Source organism: Oncorhynchus tshawytscha, linkage group LG15, assembly GCF_018296145.1.
Source record: "Oncorhynchus tshawytscha isolate Ot180627B linkage group LG15, Otsh_v2.0, whole genome shotgun sequence".
Taxonomy (NCBI): domain Eukaryota; kingdom Metazoa; phylum Chordata; class Actinopteri; order Salmoniformes; family Salmonidae; genus Oncorhynchus; species Oncorhynchus tshawytscha.
Genome location: NC_056443.1, coordinates 28,140,075 through 28,157,429, shown reverse-complemented (window position 1 = coordinate 28,157,429; position 17,355 = coordinate 28,140,075). Strand labels below are relative to the sequence as shown.

Sequence of the window (17,355 nt, the reverse complement as noted above, 5' to 3'; positions counted from 1 at the left end):
AGTAACAGGTTACATGACAGGTGGTGAGTTCAGGAAGTGCTTGTGACGATGCTGAATTTTCCATCTCCTTTTAGGTCAGGCAGAGAGGAGGGGCTGACTACACTGTGTATGAAAGAGCTGTTGGATTCCAGACAAATGGACATTCAGAGATACAAACTAAGAAAGGCTCAAGAGAAATATCCAGGCACATACTCTCTAGTAGTATTTAAAACGTTTTGAACCAGCAGCTAGCTGTGATGTCATCACCAGTTAGTCTCAGGCAAATTAATGATGACGACCAATGGTTGATGATGCAACCACAAGCAACATCAAGCCAAACAATAATATTCTGTTAAGCTGAAGACTGAGGCAATACCTCCAGTACCGCCCTTAATATTCTGTAGACATTTGCTCTGGCCAAAAGCCAGTTCCCTTGATTCAACTGTATATCTTATCACATGGACAAATGGAGATAACCAACTTGGAACAATTAACAGCATAACACATGTAGGTATATTGCCAGGAAACAGTATTTTTTTTAAACATAGTTAAATGGAGACGACGTTAACTACGTCTTGTTACTTTTTCTTGCATGAATGGGTGATCTGAGAGGCTCTGAATACAGAGGGGCAGGCAAAACGGTGAGAGAGGACGAGAAAGAGAGAGAGATGGGGCTAAAACCAGTGCTAATCTCCTATATTCCTCTTTCAGCTGTGATCCTCACAGGTGGCTGGCAGCTGGCTGACGCTCCCTCCATTAACAGCCCTCTAATGATGCTAACTACTGGACCCAGTGCCAGGCTACCGTAGCGCTACACCGACAACCACCACACAGCTAAACACACAGGGCCCGCTGCCAAAACTGCCTTAATTGCTGCAGTTCGTATCTTATTCTGTCCCGGAAATGAGTTCAACTAACAGCCAAGAAGAGGTTGTGTTGTTCGTGGAGTGAGAACTCAATTGCGATGGATCCCTGTTTTTTTGTGTCAAACTCACTCGTACTTGGAATCCAGTGGAGGCTGCTAAGGGGAGGATGGCTCATAATAATGCTGGAGCAGAGCAAATGGAATGGCATCAAACACATGGAAACCATGGAAACCATGTGTTTGATACCATTTCACTTATTCTGCTCCAACCATTACCACAAGCCCGTCCTCCCCAATTAAGGTTCCACCAACCAACCCCCTGTGTTGGAATAAATTGGGCCAATTGGGCTATGATTCTTCTCGAAAGACTGATAGCCGGTAACATTGACCCTCCTCCCTTCTCCCCCCTCAGTCTCCTCCCCCCACAGGACCCCTCCCCCTCCAGAGCCGTTGCCCTCAGGCGAACATATCGACAGCCCTGCATCCCCAGGAAGACCAGGGATGTGCCCAACTCCACCTCCACCACCTCCTCTTCCACGTCTCCTATAACCAAAACTGACCTCTATATATTCTCCTCAAGTAGTGACAGCAGACATAAAAATGGGTTGTCCTGTTTCGAGGGAAGTACGTCAAAAAAAAACTAAAAGGACCAAATAAAAAGGAATAGCCGAGCGCTCTGCTGGGGACGAGACATTTGGAGTGCAGTTGTTGTCAGGGCTCTTTTCAGGACCTCAAAAGAACAAGGCATCATGGTTTTCACTTTCAACTCAGGCATATTTGTATAAATGTTTAATGAAGTGTTGGTGAAGTTAGAAAAGTTGAATGTAAATAGATTTTTTGCTTGTTTGGTATTCACAGTTTGGTACTCAACTGGTCTGTTATTGATTTCAATGAGGGAAAACTGTTATTATAAACCAGTCATTTGCCAGAACATTGAGTTGTCTGTATGGAGATGTCTATAGTATTTGATTGGTAAACATTGCTGAAGAAATATTTTGATCTAAATTGTTTTACAGACCACAATGTAATGTCTGTTCCCTTTTCGTAGGCTACAATTCATCTCAATTGACAGAAAATGTTGAATATTTGAAACTAGCGACAAAACCGATTCAATAGATACTCAAAATCAACCTACAGGTGAGGGAGAGTGGGCTAAGTTCAGCCATTTTTGATATTCAGCATCACTCCCTCATTGGAAATGTAGTATTATTTCTAACAAAGATATCTACATCGATATACAGTGCATTCAGAAAGTATTCAAAGCCCTTTATTTATTCCACATTTTGTTTTTACAGCCTTTATTCAAAATGGATTAAATAGATTTTTCTCCCTCACCCATCTATACACACTACCTCGTAATAACTAAATGAAAACATGTTTTTTTAAATGTTTGTACATTTATTGAAAATGAAAAACAGAAATATCTCATTTAGATAAGTATTCACACCCGAGTCAATACTTTGTAGAAGCACCTTTGGCGGCAAATACAGCTTTGGGTATCATCTTGGGTATGTCTGTATCAGCGTTGAGTCATCTTGGGTATGTCTGTATCAGCGTTGAGTCATCTTGGGTATGTCTGTATCAGCGTTGAGTCATCTTGGGTATGTCTGTATCAGCGTTGAGTCATCTTGGGTATGTCTGTATCAGCGTTGAGTCATCTTGGGTATGTCTGTATCAGCGTTGAGTCATCTTGGGTATGTCTGTATCAGCGTTGAGTCATCTTGGGTATGTCTGTATCAGCGTTGAGCCATCTTGGGTATGTCTGTATCAGCGTTGAGTCATCTTGGGTATGTCTGTATCAGCGTTGAGTCATCTTGGGTATGCCTGTATCAGCGTTGAGTCATCTTGGGTATGTCTGTATCAGCGTTGAGTCATCTTGGGTATGTCTGTATCAGCGTTGAGTCATCTTGGGTATGTCTGTATCAGCGTTGAGTCATCTTGGGTATGTCTGTATCAGCGTTGAGTCATCTTGGGTATGTCTGTATCAGCGTTGAGTCATCTTGGGTATGTCTGTATCAGCGTTGAGTCATCTTGGGTATGTCTGTATCAGCGTTGAGTCATCTTGGGTATGTCTGTATCAGCGTTGAGTCATCTTGGGTATGTCTGTATCAGCGTTGAGTCATCTTGGGTATGTTTGTATCAGCGTTGAGTCATCTTGGGTATGTCTGTATCAGCGTTGAGTCATCTTGGGTATGTCTGTATCAGCGTTGAGTCATCTTGGGTATGTCTGTATCAGCGTTGAGTCATCTTGGGTATGTCTGTATCAGCTTTGAGTCATCTTGGGTATGTCTGTAGCAGCGTTGAGTCATCTTGGGTATGTCTGTATCAGCTTTGAGTCATCTTGGGTATGTCTGTATCAGCTTTGAGTCATCTTGGCTATGTCTGTATCAGCTTTGAGTCATCTTGGGTATGTCTGTATCAGCGTTGAGTCATCTTGGGTATGTCTGTATCAGCGTTGAGTCACCTTGGGTATGACTGTATCAGCGTTGAGTCATCTTGGGTATGTCTGTATCAGCTTTGAGTCATCTTGGGTATGTCTGTATCAGCTTTGATTCATCTTGGGTATGTCTCTATCAGCTTTGAGTCATCTTGGGTATGTCTGTATCAGCGTTGAGTCATCTTGGGTATGTCTGTATCAGCTTTGAGTCATCTTGGGTATGTCTGTATCAGCGTTGAGTCATCTTGGGTATGTCTGTGTCAGCTTTGAGTCATCTTGGGTATGTCTGTATCAGCTTTGCACATCTGGATTTGGGGATTTACTCCCATTCTTCCTTGCAGCCAAAGAACTGTGGAGTTCTGTCAAAGGGTTCTTGGTGACCTCCCTGACCAATGTCCTTCTTGACCGGTTGGTCAATTTGGTCAGACGGCCAGCTGTAGGCAGAGTCTGGGTCGTTCCATTTCTTTGATGGAGACCACTGTGCTCTTGGAATCGGTCTTCATACACTTCCCCAGATAGATGTCTCAGATCTACGGACAGTTCCTTGGACTGCATGGTATAGTTTCTGCACTGTCAGTTGTGGGAGTTTATATAGACAGGTGTGTTTCTTTCTAAATCATGTCCAAACAGTTAAATTGCCCACAGGTGGACTCCAATCAAGTTCTAGTGACATCTGAAAGATGATCAAAGGAAATTGGATGCACCTGAGCTCAATTTGGAGGTTCATAGCAAATGGGTGTGAATACTTATGTAAATTAGATTTCTGTATTTCATTTTCAATAAATTAGCAAACATTTCTAAAAACACATAACTTTGTCATTATGGGGTATTGTGTGTAGATATGTGTAATCTAGTTTAAATTCAGGCTGGTGATGCCTATCTACAAGCATTTCAGTGCACCTGCGATAACATCTGCAAAGCTGTGTTAGCGACCAATAAACTTTGAGTTGATTTGACATATATTTCAGGACGTTGTGTATCCATGGACAATATCTGAATGCATGAAAACATTACAGTTTTAAAAACGTAGCTTGTCCAAAACAAAGTGGTATTTTGGCTAAACTTACCCGGGTATGGGGTAAGTATGGGGTAAGTTGAGCCGCAGGACAGGGTAAGTTAAGCCATCTACAAATGTCTGTACTGAATTAAATATTACCACTACCTTTTTTTAAATCATGTCTATCTTTATTTCCCAAACACAATTCAACACATCCATTTTAAGCATATGTTAACACAGGCTTAACACCTAACAAACACTTTGTACTTTTTAAAAACACTTTTAACATAGGCCCTGTTGTTACCTCATATCCCAGCAATAATACCTTGCATTACACCTGGGAAGAAAACACTTCAATTTGCTCAACTTGCCATTGGCTCAACTTACCCCATGGCCATTGGCTCAATTTACCCCATGGCCATTGGCTCAATTTACCCCATGGCCATTGGCTCAATTTACCCCATGGCCATTGGCTCAATTTACCCCATGGCCATTGGCTCAACTTACCCCATGGCCATTGGCTCAATTTACCCCATGGCCATTGGCTCAATTTACCCCATGGCCATTGGCTCAACTTACCCCATGGCCATTGGTTCAATTTACCCCATGGCCATTGGCTCAACTTACCCCATGGCCATTGGTTCAATTTACCCCATGGCCATTGGCTCAACTTACCCCATGGCCATTGGTTCAATTTACCCCATGGCCATTGGCTCAACTTACCCCATGGCCATTGGCTCAATTTACCCCATGGCAAACAAGGATCTGCTTTCATACTAGCTTTAGGACCTCATATTGAAGCTTATAGAGACCCCAACTGATATATAGAACAATCTTAAAAGTATCTACTTTGGTTGAGATACAAGCATCATGAAACCTCTAACACGATAAATAAATTGAACTTTGTGAAAATCAGTTTTCTTTACTTAACTTGTTTACCACCTTTTCCATGTGGTTTCTTTCTTCACAGACTCCATGAAATGATGACCTCTTCCTAAATATTTGGTCAAACTATTAATTTTGTGTATGGTTTCCTAGAAACAAGGGCAGCTCAACTTACCCCTTTGGCTCAACTTACCCCACTCTCCCCTACTGTATTAAAAGAGAAAATGAAGAAGAAAATAATTGTCTGTTTTCTACCACCTCCAATCAGCCTGGATTAGGGACAAGTACAGTAAATCCCAAACGACCTATACACCCAGTATGTAGCATTTGTACTGTGGAAATGTAATGTTGTTCATTGTAACCCAGAGCAGGGCTGTTGGTTTGTGTGTGGTTCAGTGTGTATGTGGACCAACAGATGTCAAATTAAAGATTGGAGAGCGCCGTAGCGACTCCAGCCAGGACTATTAGTCTAATTACACTATAAATTAAATTAGTATCGGACTGTATCAGATCCAAATCGAGTCACTTGGCAAGACACTGATCTGTTTCCACAAAACTCCTGGCAAACACAGTTACAGTGTTCCTCAGTCGTCAAAACAGGCATCAAAACATTCATTATTATAATGGTTGGACATTTAATTATAAACACTGCATATAATATATAAGTCCGTTACAAGGCAAATGGGGTATTTTTATCTATTCACACTGCGTTGTAACTTCAACTGGACAGATTTCATGTCTGATTTCCTCCCCCACCCTGAGTAGTCTGGAGCTAAGGCAGAGCCTGGTGTTACATGTTAAAGAGTCCCCCTCTCATCTCAAATCAAATTAAGGTCAACTCACAGTGACTATGCACTGAAGGATATTTTGGTGTCTTGGAAATACTAATGAATAGACTCAGAACTTAACATTCTGTAGACAGAGGGAATTAATATGTCTACGTGCCTGGTGCCTTTCTGTCAAAAACTGACAATCTTCCCCCGAAGGGCCTGAGGGAGCCTTTAAAACAGACGGTTGCCGCCTTTTTACGTTCCATGAAAGGAAAACAAAGGCGTGTTTCTCTTCTCAGTCGGCGGTATCTCCCCTCCATCAGACTTCTGGCGGTGTACGTTTGATTCAGCCTGGTGGTTTCCACTCTGTCAGTGATCAAAGATGCCGCTCACACCCAGAACCTCACACAAAAGACGCGACATTTGGCAATTAAATATTCAAAGAAAGTTATTTTTATCCTCAGATTCTCTTGATTGAGGTTATGTTCAACTGGGAACGCAGAAAGAATAGTCAAACGTTGAGGTTTATCAGTTGTTTAACCCTGCAAGGGCATGCATTTAACAATGTGTGGATATTATCAGTGGTGCAGTTTGTAAAGTGGTAAAATAATATGCCCTTGAGACCTGTTATTAGAGAGTGAAAACAGCGCCGTCCCAGTGGTCAACCCCAGCAACTGCATTCCCGAGCGACTCCCCCCTGAGCTGCACAAACGCGAGTAAACTGCGAGTAACGTCCCACCGTAGGGGACAGACCCGCCTACCGCCAGTGTTTAATCCAACTCCTTCCTTTCCCCTCCTCCACTCCACTCCTCTACTCTTTCTCTCTTTTTTGTCTCTCTCCATCTATCTATCCCTCTATACCTACCTGTGTCTGTTGGGCCGTGCCCGTACCAGGTGACCATATCAGTGGATGGTATTTTGACCACTACTGGTTATACCCAGGAGGACTATACCATGTTGGGATCAGATGACTTCTTCTACATTGGGGGGAGTCCCAATACTGCGGACCTGCCCGGATCACCTGTCAGCAACAACTTCATGGGCTGCCTCAAAGACGTGAGTGTCTCTGGTTCAGTACTGGGGATCGAGGGGGGAATCAGACACACACACACACACACACACTGACATATTTGCTTGCGTACACAAACTGTCCACACAGATGTAATGTGAGCTAGTGTGTGTGTGTGTGTGTGTGTGTGTGTGTGTGTGTGTGTGTGTGTGTGTGTGTGTGTGTGTGTGTGTGTGTGTGTGTGTGTGTGTGTGTGTGTGTGTGTGTGTGTGTGTGTGGGTGTGTGTGTGTGTGTGTGTGTGTGTGTGGGGTGAGAGAGAGAGAGAGAGAGAGGTCTAGGACCGGCTTTTAGATGCATCATAACTCCCCCTATTAACAGGCTGGATATTGTCTCAGGGACGCTAAGTTATTATCCTAACTCTAAGAGGAAGTAGATTGATAAATCCCCATAGTTGGTATGAACAAAAAAAATGTCCCCAATAAGGCTCCAAGCCATAACTCAACAAGCTGAGAAGAAGACCGCTCCAATGAAATTACTTATAGAGGAACAGATGGGAATAGGACAGCAATACTTTCCTTATAAACGTTATCTGATTGAATAAGTCATTATTGTTTCATCAGATTTAATGAATCATATAGTAATTACATTTTCATTGTTTTGGTTGCTATTTGGGAAATTCCCTCTTCAAATCATCCTCCCAAAGCAATTCTAGTCTTATGAAGATGCTGATGATTATACATTCAATTCCCAAACAGAGGGAAAGGAGGCAGAGGACGAGTAGAAATTAGGGAAAGGGAAGGTGAAGAAGCATACTGAGATAAAGAGGGAAAAGGACAAATTTTAAAAATGGGGGAAGAGAGGATACAAAGTAAAAGTGAGAAGACCGTGCAGACATGAATTAAGGAGAAATAAGAGAGGGGGGAGAGAGAGAGAGGAAAGAGAGAAGAGCAAGTGGAGAGAGAGAGAGAGGAAAGAGGGAGAGAGAGGAAAGAGAGAAGAGCAAGTAGAGAGAGAGAGAGGAAAGAGGGAGAGAGAGAAGAGCGAGTGGAGAGAGAGAGAGGAAAGAGGGAGAGAGGACAGAGAGAAGAGTGACTGGAGAGAGAGGAAAGAGGGAGAGAGGACAGAGAGAAGAGTGACTGGAGAGAGAGGAAAGAGGGAGAGAGGAAAAAGGGAGAGAGGACAGAGAGAAGAGTGACTGGAGAGAGAGAGGGGGAAAGAGAGAGAGTGAGAGAGAAGGGGGGAGAGAGAGGAAGAGAAAAAATAGTGAGTAGAGGGAGAGAGCGAGAGAAGGAAGGGAGAAAGAAAGAAAGAAATGTGCTGCTTTCAGACTGTAGGCCGTTTCATCCTGTTGGCCAATACTGTGGGCAGAATTACAAGTCTTGTGTCAGGGCTGTGGCTGTGCTTTCAAGTTCCCAGTGGCGCAAAAGGCCTTTGATACGCTTGGCCAGGAGCCTCCAGGAGCAAGATATCCAATGAAGGGAAGAAGAGAGGAGTATGTGAGATAGAAGAGAGAGAGAGAAAGAGAGAGTGAGATAGGAGAGAGAGAGTGAGATAGGAGAGAGAGAGTAAGATAGGAGAGAGAGTGAGATAGGAGAGAGAGTGAGATAGGAGAGAGAGAGGATAGATTGAGATAGAAGAGAGATTGAGAGAGAGGATAGAGTGAGAGAGGAGAGAGCGAGAGAGCGATGGAGGGAGTGAGTTAGAAGACAGAAAGGAAAAAGTAGTATCCAGAGAAGAGCCTTAAAGAATGAAAGTGTATATTGTATTGTTCTCAGGTAACACTGTGGATGTGTGATGTGACTTGTATTGTTCTCAGGTAACACTGTGGATGTGTGATGTGGCCTGTATTGATCTTAGGTAACACTGTGGATGTGTGATGTGGCTTGTATTGTTCTCAGGTAACACTGTGGATGTGTGATGTGGCTTGTATTGTTCTCAGGTAACACTGTGGATGTGTGAATTGACTTGTATTGTTCTTAGGTAACACTGTGGATGTGTGATGTGACTTGTATTGTTCTCAGGTAACACTGTGGATGTGTGATGTGGCCTGTATTGTTCTCAGGTAACACTGTGGATGTGTGATGTGACTTGTATTGTTCTCAGGTAACACTGTGGGTGTGTTATGTGACTTGTATTGTTCTCAGGTAACACTGTGGGTGTGTGATGTGACTTGTTTTGTTCTCAGGTAACACTGTGGGTGTGTGAATTGACTTGTTTTGTTCTCAGGTAACACTGTGGATGTGTGAATTGACTTGTATTGTTCTTAGGTAACACTGTGGGTGTGTGAATTGACTTGTTTTGTTCTTAGGTAACACTGTGGGTGTGTGATGTGACTTGTATTGTTCTCAGGTAACACTGTGGGTGTGTGATGTGACTTGTATTGTTCTCAGGTAACACTGTGGGTGTGTGAATTGACTTGTTTTGTTCTTAGTTAACACTGTGCGTGTGTGAATTGACTTGTATTGTTCTCAGGTAACACTGTGGGTGTGTGAATTGACTTGTATTGTTCTCAGGTATCACTGTGGGTGTGTGATGTGACTTGTATTGATCTCAGGTAACACTGTGGGTGTGTGATGTGACTTGTATTGATATGAGGTAACACTGTGGGTGTGTGATGTGACTTGTATTGATCTGAGGTAACACTGTGGGTGTGTGATGTGACTTGTATTGATCTCAGGTAACACTGTGGGTGTGTGATGTGACTTGTATTGATCTCAGGTAACACTGTGGGTGTGTGATGTGACTTGTATTGATCTGAGGTAACACTGTGGGTGTGTGATGTGACTTGTATTGATCTGAGGTAACACTGTGGGTGTGTGATGTGACTTGTATTGATCTGAGGTAACACTGTGGGTGTGTGATGTGACTTGTATTGATCTGAGGTAACACTGTGGGTGTGTGATGTGACTTGTATTGATCTGAGCTAACACTGTGGGTGTGTGATGTGACTTGTATTGATCTGAGGTAACACTGTGGGTGTGTGATATGACTTGTATTGATCTGAGGTAACACTGTGGGTATGTGATGTGACTTGTATTGATCTCAGGTAACACTGTGGGTGTGTGATGTGACTTGTATTGATCTCAGGTAACACTGTGGGTGTGTGATGTGACTTGTATTGATCTGAGGTAACACTGTGGGTGTGTGATGTGACTTGTATTGATCTGAGGTAACACTGTGGGTGTGTGATGTGACTTGTATTGATCTGAGGTAACACTGTGGGTGTGTGATGTGACTTGTATTGTTCTGAGGTAACACTGTGGGTGTGTGATGTGACTTGTATTGATCTGAGGTAACACTGTGGGTGTGTGATGTGACTTGTATTGATCTGAGGTAACACTGTGGGTGTGTGATGTGACTTGTATTGTTCTCAGGTAACACTGTGGGTGTGTTATGTGACTTGTATTGTTCTCAGGTAACACTGTGGATGTGTGATGTGACTTGTATTGATCTGAGGTAACACTGTGGGTGTGTGATGTGACTTGTATTGATCTCAGGTAATACTGTGGGTGTGTGATGTGACTTGTATTGATCTGAGGTAACACTGTGGGTGTGTGATGTGACTTGTATTGATCTGAGGTAACGCTGTGGGTGTGTGATGTGACTTGTATTGATCTGAGGTAAAACTGTGGGTATGTGATGTGACTTGTATTGATCTCAGGTAACACTGTGGGTGTGTGATGTGACTTGTATTGATCTGAGGTAACACTGTGGGTGTGTGATGTGACTTGTATTGTTCTCAGGTAACACTGTGGGTGTGTTATGTGACTTGTATTGTTCTCAGGTAACACTGTGGATGTGTGATGTGACTTGTATTGATCTGAGGTAACACTGTGGGTGTGTGATGTGACTTGTATTGATCTCAGGTAACACTGTGGGTGTGTGATGTGACTTGTATTGATCTGAGGTAACACTGTGGGTGTGTGATGTGACTTGTATTGATCTGAGGTAACGCTGTGGGTGTGTGATGTGACTTGTATTGATCTGAGGTAAAACTGTGGGTATGTGATGTGACTTGTATTGATCTCAGGTAACACTGTGGGTGGGTGATGTGACTTGTATTGATCTGAGGTAACACTGTGGGTGTGTGATGTGACTTGTATTGATCTGAGGTAACACTGTGGGTGTGTGATGTGACTTGTATTGATCTGAGGTAACACTGTGGGTGTGTGATGTGACTTGTATTGATCTGAGGTAACACTGTGGGTGTGTGATGTGACTTGTATTGTTCTGAGGTAACACTGTGGGTGTGTGATGTGACTTGTATTGATCTGAGGTAACACTGTGGGTGTGTGATGTGACTTGTATTGATCTGAGGTAACACTGTGGGTGTGTGATGTGACTTGTATTGTTCTCAGGTAACACTGTGGGTGTGTGATGTGACTTGTATTGTTCTCAGGTAACACTGTGGGTGTGTGATGTGACTTGTATTGTTCTCAGGTAACACTGTGGGTGTGTGATGTGTGTTTGCATGTCTTTTTTGGTGAGAGTTTTTTTGGGGGTGGAGTGAAATCCCCCTCCGGTGTTGTTCTCACCTTTGCTCTCTTTCCCCCATATTACCATCTGTCTTCCTCTCTGCCATCTCTCCTTCTCTCAACTTGAGACCTCTCTTTCCCCCATATTTACTACCTGTCTTCCTCTCTGCCATCTCTCCTTCTCTCAACTTGTGACCTCTCTTTCCCCCCATATTACCATCTGTCTTCTTCTCTGCCATCTCTCCTTCTCTCAACTTGAGACCTCTCTTTCCCCCATATTACTCCCTGTCTTCCTCTCTGCCATCTCTCCTTCTCTCAACTTGAGACCTCTCTTTCCCCCCATATTACCATCTGTGAAAGACCGGATCGATTCGGCCTTATGTAGCAAAATTTGAAATTGTGTTTTTTACATTGGATAAAAGAGGAGACTCAGAGTTAGAAAATGACATCATATGCTACAGTTGAGGAACAATGGGAAAGTAATTCTACTTTGAAAGTAGATCAACTTTTAACCTCAGTTTTGAGAAAATGGCCTTTGAATGTTTTGGTACACCTACTGGAGACCACTGCTTTGTCTACACCCATTCAGCATCGTTCACACCCTCTTAAACTTTAGGCCCACCCATCTCAAAAGTTTGAATAATTAAACAATATTTATATTTTTGAGAATGTGGGAATGGTCCGTGGACACTTTTGAAGATGTAATCCAGAGACAGTTGTTTTCTCCAGCTTCTTAGCTATCATACTCTAATTACACTGATTTCAAAACTTGGTCCCCCAAAAAGTGAAGAGCAACACTTACGCAGTTCCACTACACAATATGTTTTTTTTAAAAGCTGCGTTAGACAGGATTAACTACACATACTGACAAACTCGAATAAACTTAAGCCTTCTACATGGCAGACCAACCCGAACTCATCACTCGGCATGTCCAGCCCTCTCATTATGTCAGCCAATCATGGCTAGCAGGAAGGTTACTGGATTTTTCCACCATAATTTGCAAATAAATTCATTAAAAATCCTACAATGTGATTTTCTGGATTTTTTTTCTCGTTTTGTCTGTCATAGTTGAAGTGTACCTATGATGAAAATGACAGGCCTCTCTCATCTTTTTAAGTGGGAGAACTTGCACAATTGGTGGCTGACTAAATACTTTTTTGCCCCACTGTGCCTAGTTTCCTGAAATGAGTCTTCCCCTGTGCCATCTCTCCTTCTCTCAACATATGACCTTACTATTGCCCTCTTTCACACCCTCCTCTCCCTCCTATCCCTCTCTCTTCCCTCTCTCTCCCCTCTCCCTCTCTCTCCAGACATGTGTGCAATTAAATCTATGCCAGTGTTGCTGATACACCAGCTATACCATCATGACAGCCAAATTAAAAATTGATTTCTTCGACTGATTCCCACACTAGCAGAAGGCCCCTCTCATCCCTCTCTTATTCCCGCTCTCTCTTTCCACTGCTCTTTTGAGACTCACCTTGGTAGGATGATAGGATCCCTCAAACTCTCCTCCCGCTCCGCCCCTCATTTCAGACACATTTTACTCAGGCACCTCAGCGGGTGGCCTTCCCAATCGTATCTCCACAATGAGAAATTAGTTGAGAGTTGGATGATTGCCTGTGCGTGCGTAAGTGAGTGACTGTGTGTGTGTGCGTGCAAGCATGCATGCGTGTATGTGTGTGCGTGTGTGCATGTGTGTTTGGGCCTATGCGTTTGAGCTGGCTTGTAAGTAACAGAGAAACATCCATTAGCGATTAGAATGCGGTCTTGTTTGCTGCTCTATGGTCTCTGAACACAGAACATGAAGTAGCTGTTGAATAAACAGCTGAATGTAAACTACAACACATAGAGGCAACACAATTATTATTCCTCTTCAAAATGATCCTCGTCGGTTTTCCTGAAGAAAATAACATTGACACTTACAACAACCCACCCAAACACACACAAGGAAATGTTATGACATTTTGGCTAACATCCTCTCTCTCTCTCTCTCTCTCTCTCTCTCTCTCCCTCTCCCTCTCCCTCTCTATCAATTCAATTCAATGGTTTTTACTGGCATGGGAAACACATGTTTACATTGCCAAAGCAAGTCAAATGGATAAACAAAAGTGAAATAAACAATAAAATTGAACAGTAAATATCACACAAGTTCCAAAAGAATAAAGACATTTCAAATGTCATATTATGTCAATATAAAGTGATGTAATGATGTGCAAATAGTTAAAGTACAAAAGGGAAAATAAATAAACATTAATATGGGTTTTATTTACTGTGGTGTTTGTTCTTTACTGGCTGCACTTTTCTTGTGGCAACTGGTCACAAATATTGCTGCTCTGATGGCACACTATGGTATTTCACCCAATAGATATGGGAGTTTATCAAAATTTGAATTTAAAAAATATATTTTGGGGTCTGTCTGAGATACAGTATGTCTCTCTAATATTATCATACATTTGGCAGGAGGTTAGGAAGTGCAGCTCAGTTTCCACCTAATTTTTTGAGCAGTGAGCACATAGCCTGTCTTCTCTTGAGAGTCAGTCTGCCTACTGCAGCCTTTCTCAATAGCAAGGCTATGCTCACTGAGTCTATACATAGTACAAACCTTTCCTTAATTTTGTGTCAGTCACAGTGGTGAGGTATTCTGCCACTGTGTACTCTCTGTTTAGAGCCAAATGGTATTCCAGTTTGTTCATTTTTTTTGTTAATTCTTTCCGATGTGTCAAGTAATTATCTTATTGTTTTCTCGTGATATGGTTGGGTCGAATTGTTTTGCTGTCCCTGGGACCAGTTTGCTTAGGGGACTCTTCTCCAGGTTCATCTCTCTGTAGGTGATGGCTTTGTTATGGAAGGTTTGGGAATCCCTTCCTTTTACGCGGTTGCAGAATTTAATGTCTCTTTTCTGGATTTTGATAATTAGCGGGTATCAGCCTAAATTTGCTCTGCATGCACTACTTGGTGTTTACGTTGTACGCAGAGGATTTTTTTGCAGAACTCTGCATGCAGAGTCTCAATTTGGTGTTTGTCCCATTTTGTGAATTCTTGGGTTGGTGAGCGGACCCCAGCCCTCACAACCATAAAGGGCAATGAGTTCTCTCACTGATTCAAGTATGTTGAGACAGATCCTAATTCTATGTCAAATTTTATGTTCCTTTTGATGGCATAGAATGCTTTTCTTGCCTTGTCTCTCAGCTCATTCACAGCTTTGTGGTAGTTACCTGTGGCGCTGATGTTTAGGCCGAGGTATGTATCGTTTTTTGTGTGCTCTAGGGCAACAGTGTCTAGACGGAATTTGTATTTGTGTTCCTGGAAACTGAACCTTTTTTGGAACACCATTTTTTTTGTCTTACTGAGATTTACTGTCAGGGCCCAGGTCTGACAGAATCTGTGCAGAAGATCTAGGTGCTGCTGTAGGTCCTCCTTGGTTGGGGACAGAAGCACCAAATCATCAGCAAACAGTAGACATTTGACTTCAGATTCCAGTAGGGTGAGTCCGGGCACTGCAGACTATTCTAGTGCCCTCACACACACAAACACCCCCCCTCACACACACCCCTCCACCCACCTATCACGAGGTCCCCAGCGCCTAGGAGTGTCAGTGAAAGTGATTATGTCTGCGGCAGGCTGGCTGCTTGCTGGACTGCAGCAGCGGCTGCTTTGGTTGTCCGAGTTTCTCAATGACAAAACAAATCAATCCAGTCACCCTGAAGAAGAGGAATGGCCCAGCGATAGTGCCAGCCGTCAGAACAGTGAAAACCCCTAAGCCGATACACGTCATCGATTCAGACAGACATTCTGGCAAAAGTTATTGGCTGAAGTCGTTAAATAACTTCAGGAAAGTGATAAAAGGGTTATCTTAGTATAGAACCTTAGAAATGGTGTTCAGATGGACACAGAGGCCGTCTTGCCACTAAACTCGCTGAAGTTCATTGAAAGTTTGATTATTGCTGTTGTACTTTACAGTACTGTAATGTCTACAGACCTCACACTGACTTGTAAAAGAAGTGATTCCTGAAATGTGTCTCTTTATAAAGCCAGACACTCTCTTACAGGCTGTGTTATAATAGAGCCAGACAGGAATTGTCTCATAGCCCTCTTGGCTGAAAGAAGGCTTTCATCACTGTCTTTGTCCCCTGACTCACTCGGTCTGGCATCTCAGACATCACAATACCAGCATTGTGAGGGATCGTCCTCATCCTCGTCTCCTTATTTGTCTTGTCCTTCCCTCACTCTGTATCTAACACCTTGAGTTAAGTCTGCTGTGGCTGGTTCGTTGACTGCCAAAACAGTGTTTGCATAGCTTATTAGCCTCGCTAATCCATCCTAATGACGAGATTGTGAAGTCCACAGGGCAGAAGTTGTATCCCCAACCTCTGGAGTTTAGCTGCCAGAGTTCAGACCTGGGTTCAATTAGTAGTTGTTTTCCATGAAATACTTTGGCTGGGCTTGCCTGAGCTATGTCTGGTGCAATAAAATCAATGAATTGGTCCCGGAAGTGCAAACACCTGCCTATGCAGCACTCAGGTTAGGCTCAATCAAATGCTCACTGAGGTAGCCAAGCCTGCTGTAACTATGAAAAAGAGAAACAAATAAGTCAGTTTCACAGTAAGTAGAGCTATGGAGGAGAGGGAAAGGAGAGATTTGCTGCTTGTATTAAATGTTGAAATGGGAGAAGTGAGTTGAGGAACTCTCCAGTTGTCATGTTTCATTATTTCTAAGACGTTGGGGGGTAGTGAAGACATCAGTGAAATAACACATATGGAGTCATGTAGTAACCAAAAAAGTGTTACATTTTTTAAATGTTTTTATTTACCATTTAACAAGGCAAGTCAGTTAAGAACAAATTCTTATTTACAATTTTTGATTTTATCTATTTTTATATCACCTTTATTTAACTAGGCAGGCTAGTTGAGAACAAGTTCTCATTTACAACTGCTACCTGGTCAAGGTAAAACAAAGCAGTGTGACAAAAACAACACAGTTACACATGGGGTAACACAGAGTTACACAAAAATAAACGTACAGTCAATAACACAATAGAAAATTTAAAAAATTTAAAAATCTACGTACAATGTGTGCAAATGTAGAAGAGTAGGCAACAAACAGGCCATAGAGGTGAAAATAATTATAATTTAGCATTAATACTGGAGTGACAGATGTGCAGATGATGATGTGCAAGTAGAGATACTGGGGTGCAAAAGAGAAAGAGGGTACGTAATAATATGGGGATGAGGTAGTTGGGTGTGTTATTTACAGATTGGCTGTGTACTACAGGTACAGTGATCGGTAAGCTGCTCTGACAGCTGATGCTTAAAGTTAGAGAGGGAGATATAAGACTCCAGTTTCAGTGATTTTTACAATTCATTCCAGTCATTGGCAGCAGAGAACTGGAAGGAAAGGCGGCCAAAGGATGTGTTGGCTTTGGGGATGACCAGTGAAATATACCTGCTGGAGCGCGTGCTACGGGTGGGTGTTGCTATGGTGACCAGTGAGCTGAGATAAGGTGGGGCTTTAGCTAGCAAAGACTTATAGATGACCTGCAGCCAGTGGGTTTGGCGACGGATATGTAGTGAGGGCAAGCCAACGAGAGCGTACAGGTCGCAACGGTGGGTAGTATATGGGGCTTTGGTGACAAAACGGATGGCACTGTGACAGATTACATCCAGATTGCTGAGTAGAGTGTTGGAGGCTATTTTGTAAATGACATCACCGAAGTCAAGGATCGGTAGGTAGTATAGTCAGTTTTACTAGGGTATGTTTGGTGGCATGAGTGAAGGAGGCCTTGTTGCGATATAGGAAGCCGATTCTAAATTTAATTTTGGATTGGAGATGCTTAATGTGAGTCTGGAAGGAGAGTTTACAGTCTAACCAGACTCCTAGGTATGTCCTACAATGACGGCCTACCAAAATACCTCCTGTAGGTAGGGATGGGGGCTGGGA

The 17,355-nt window shown here is 42.8% G+C and overlaps 1 protein-coding gene across 1 annotated transcript in view; it reads left to right on the top strand.

Moving 5' to 3' along the window:
* The window catches only part of LOC112214891 (neurexin-2-like), a 1,125,107-nt gene that overhangs the window by 565,136 nt on the left and 542,616 nt on the right, over positions 1 to 17,355 (top strand). The window contains 1 exon segment of the mRNA XM_042298402.1: positions 6,828 to 6,989. Within this exon segment, the coding sequence (XP_042154336.1) occupies positions 6,828 to 6,989 (162 nt within the window).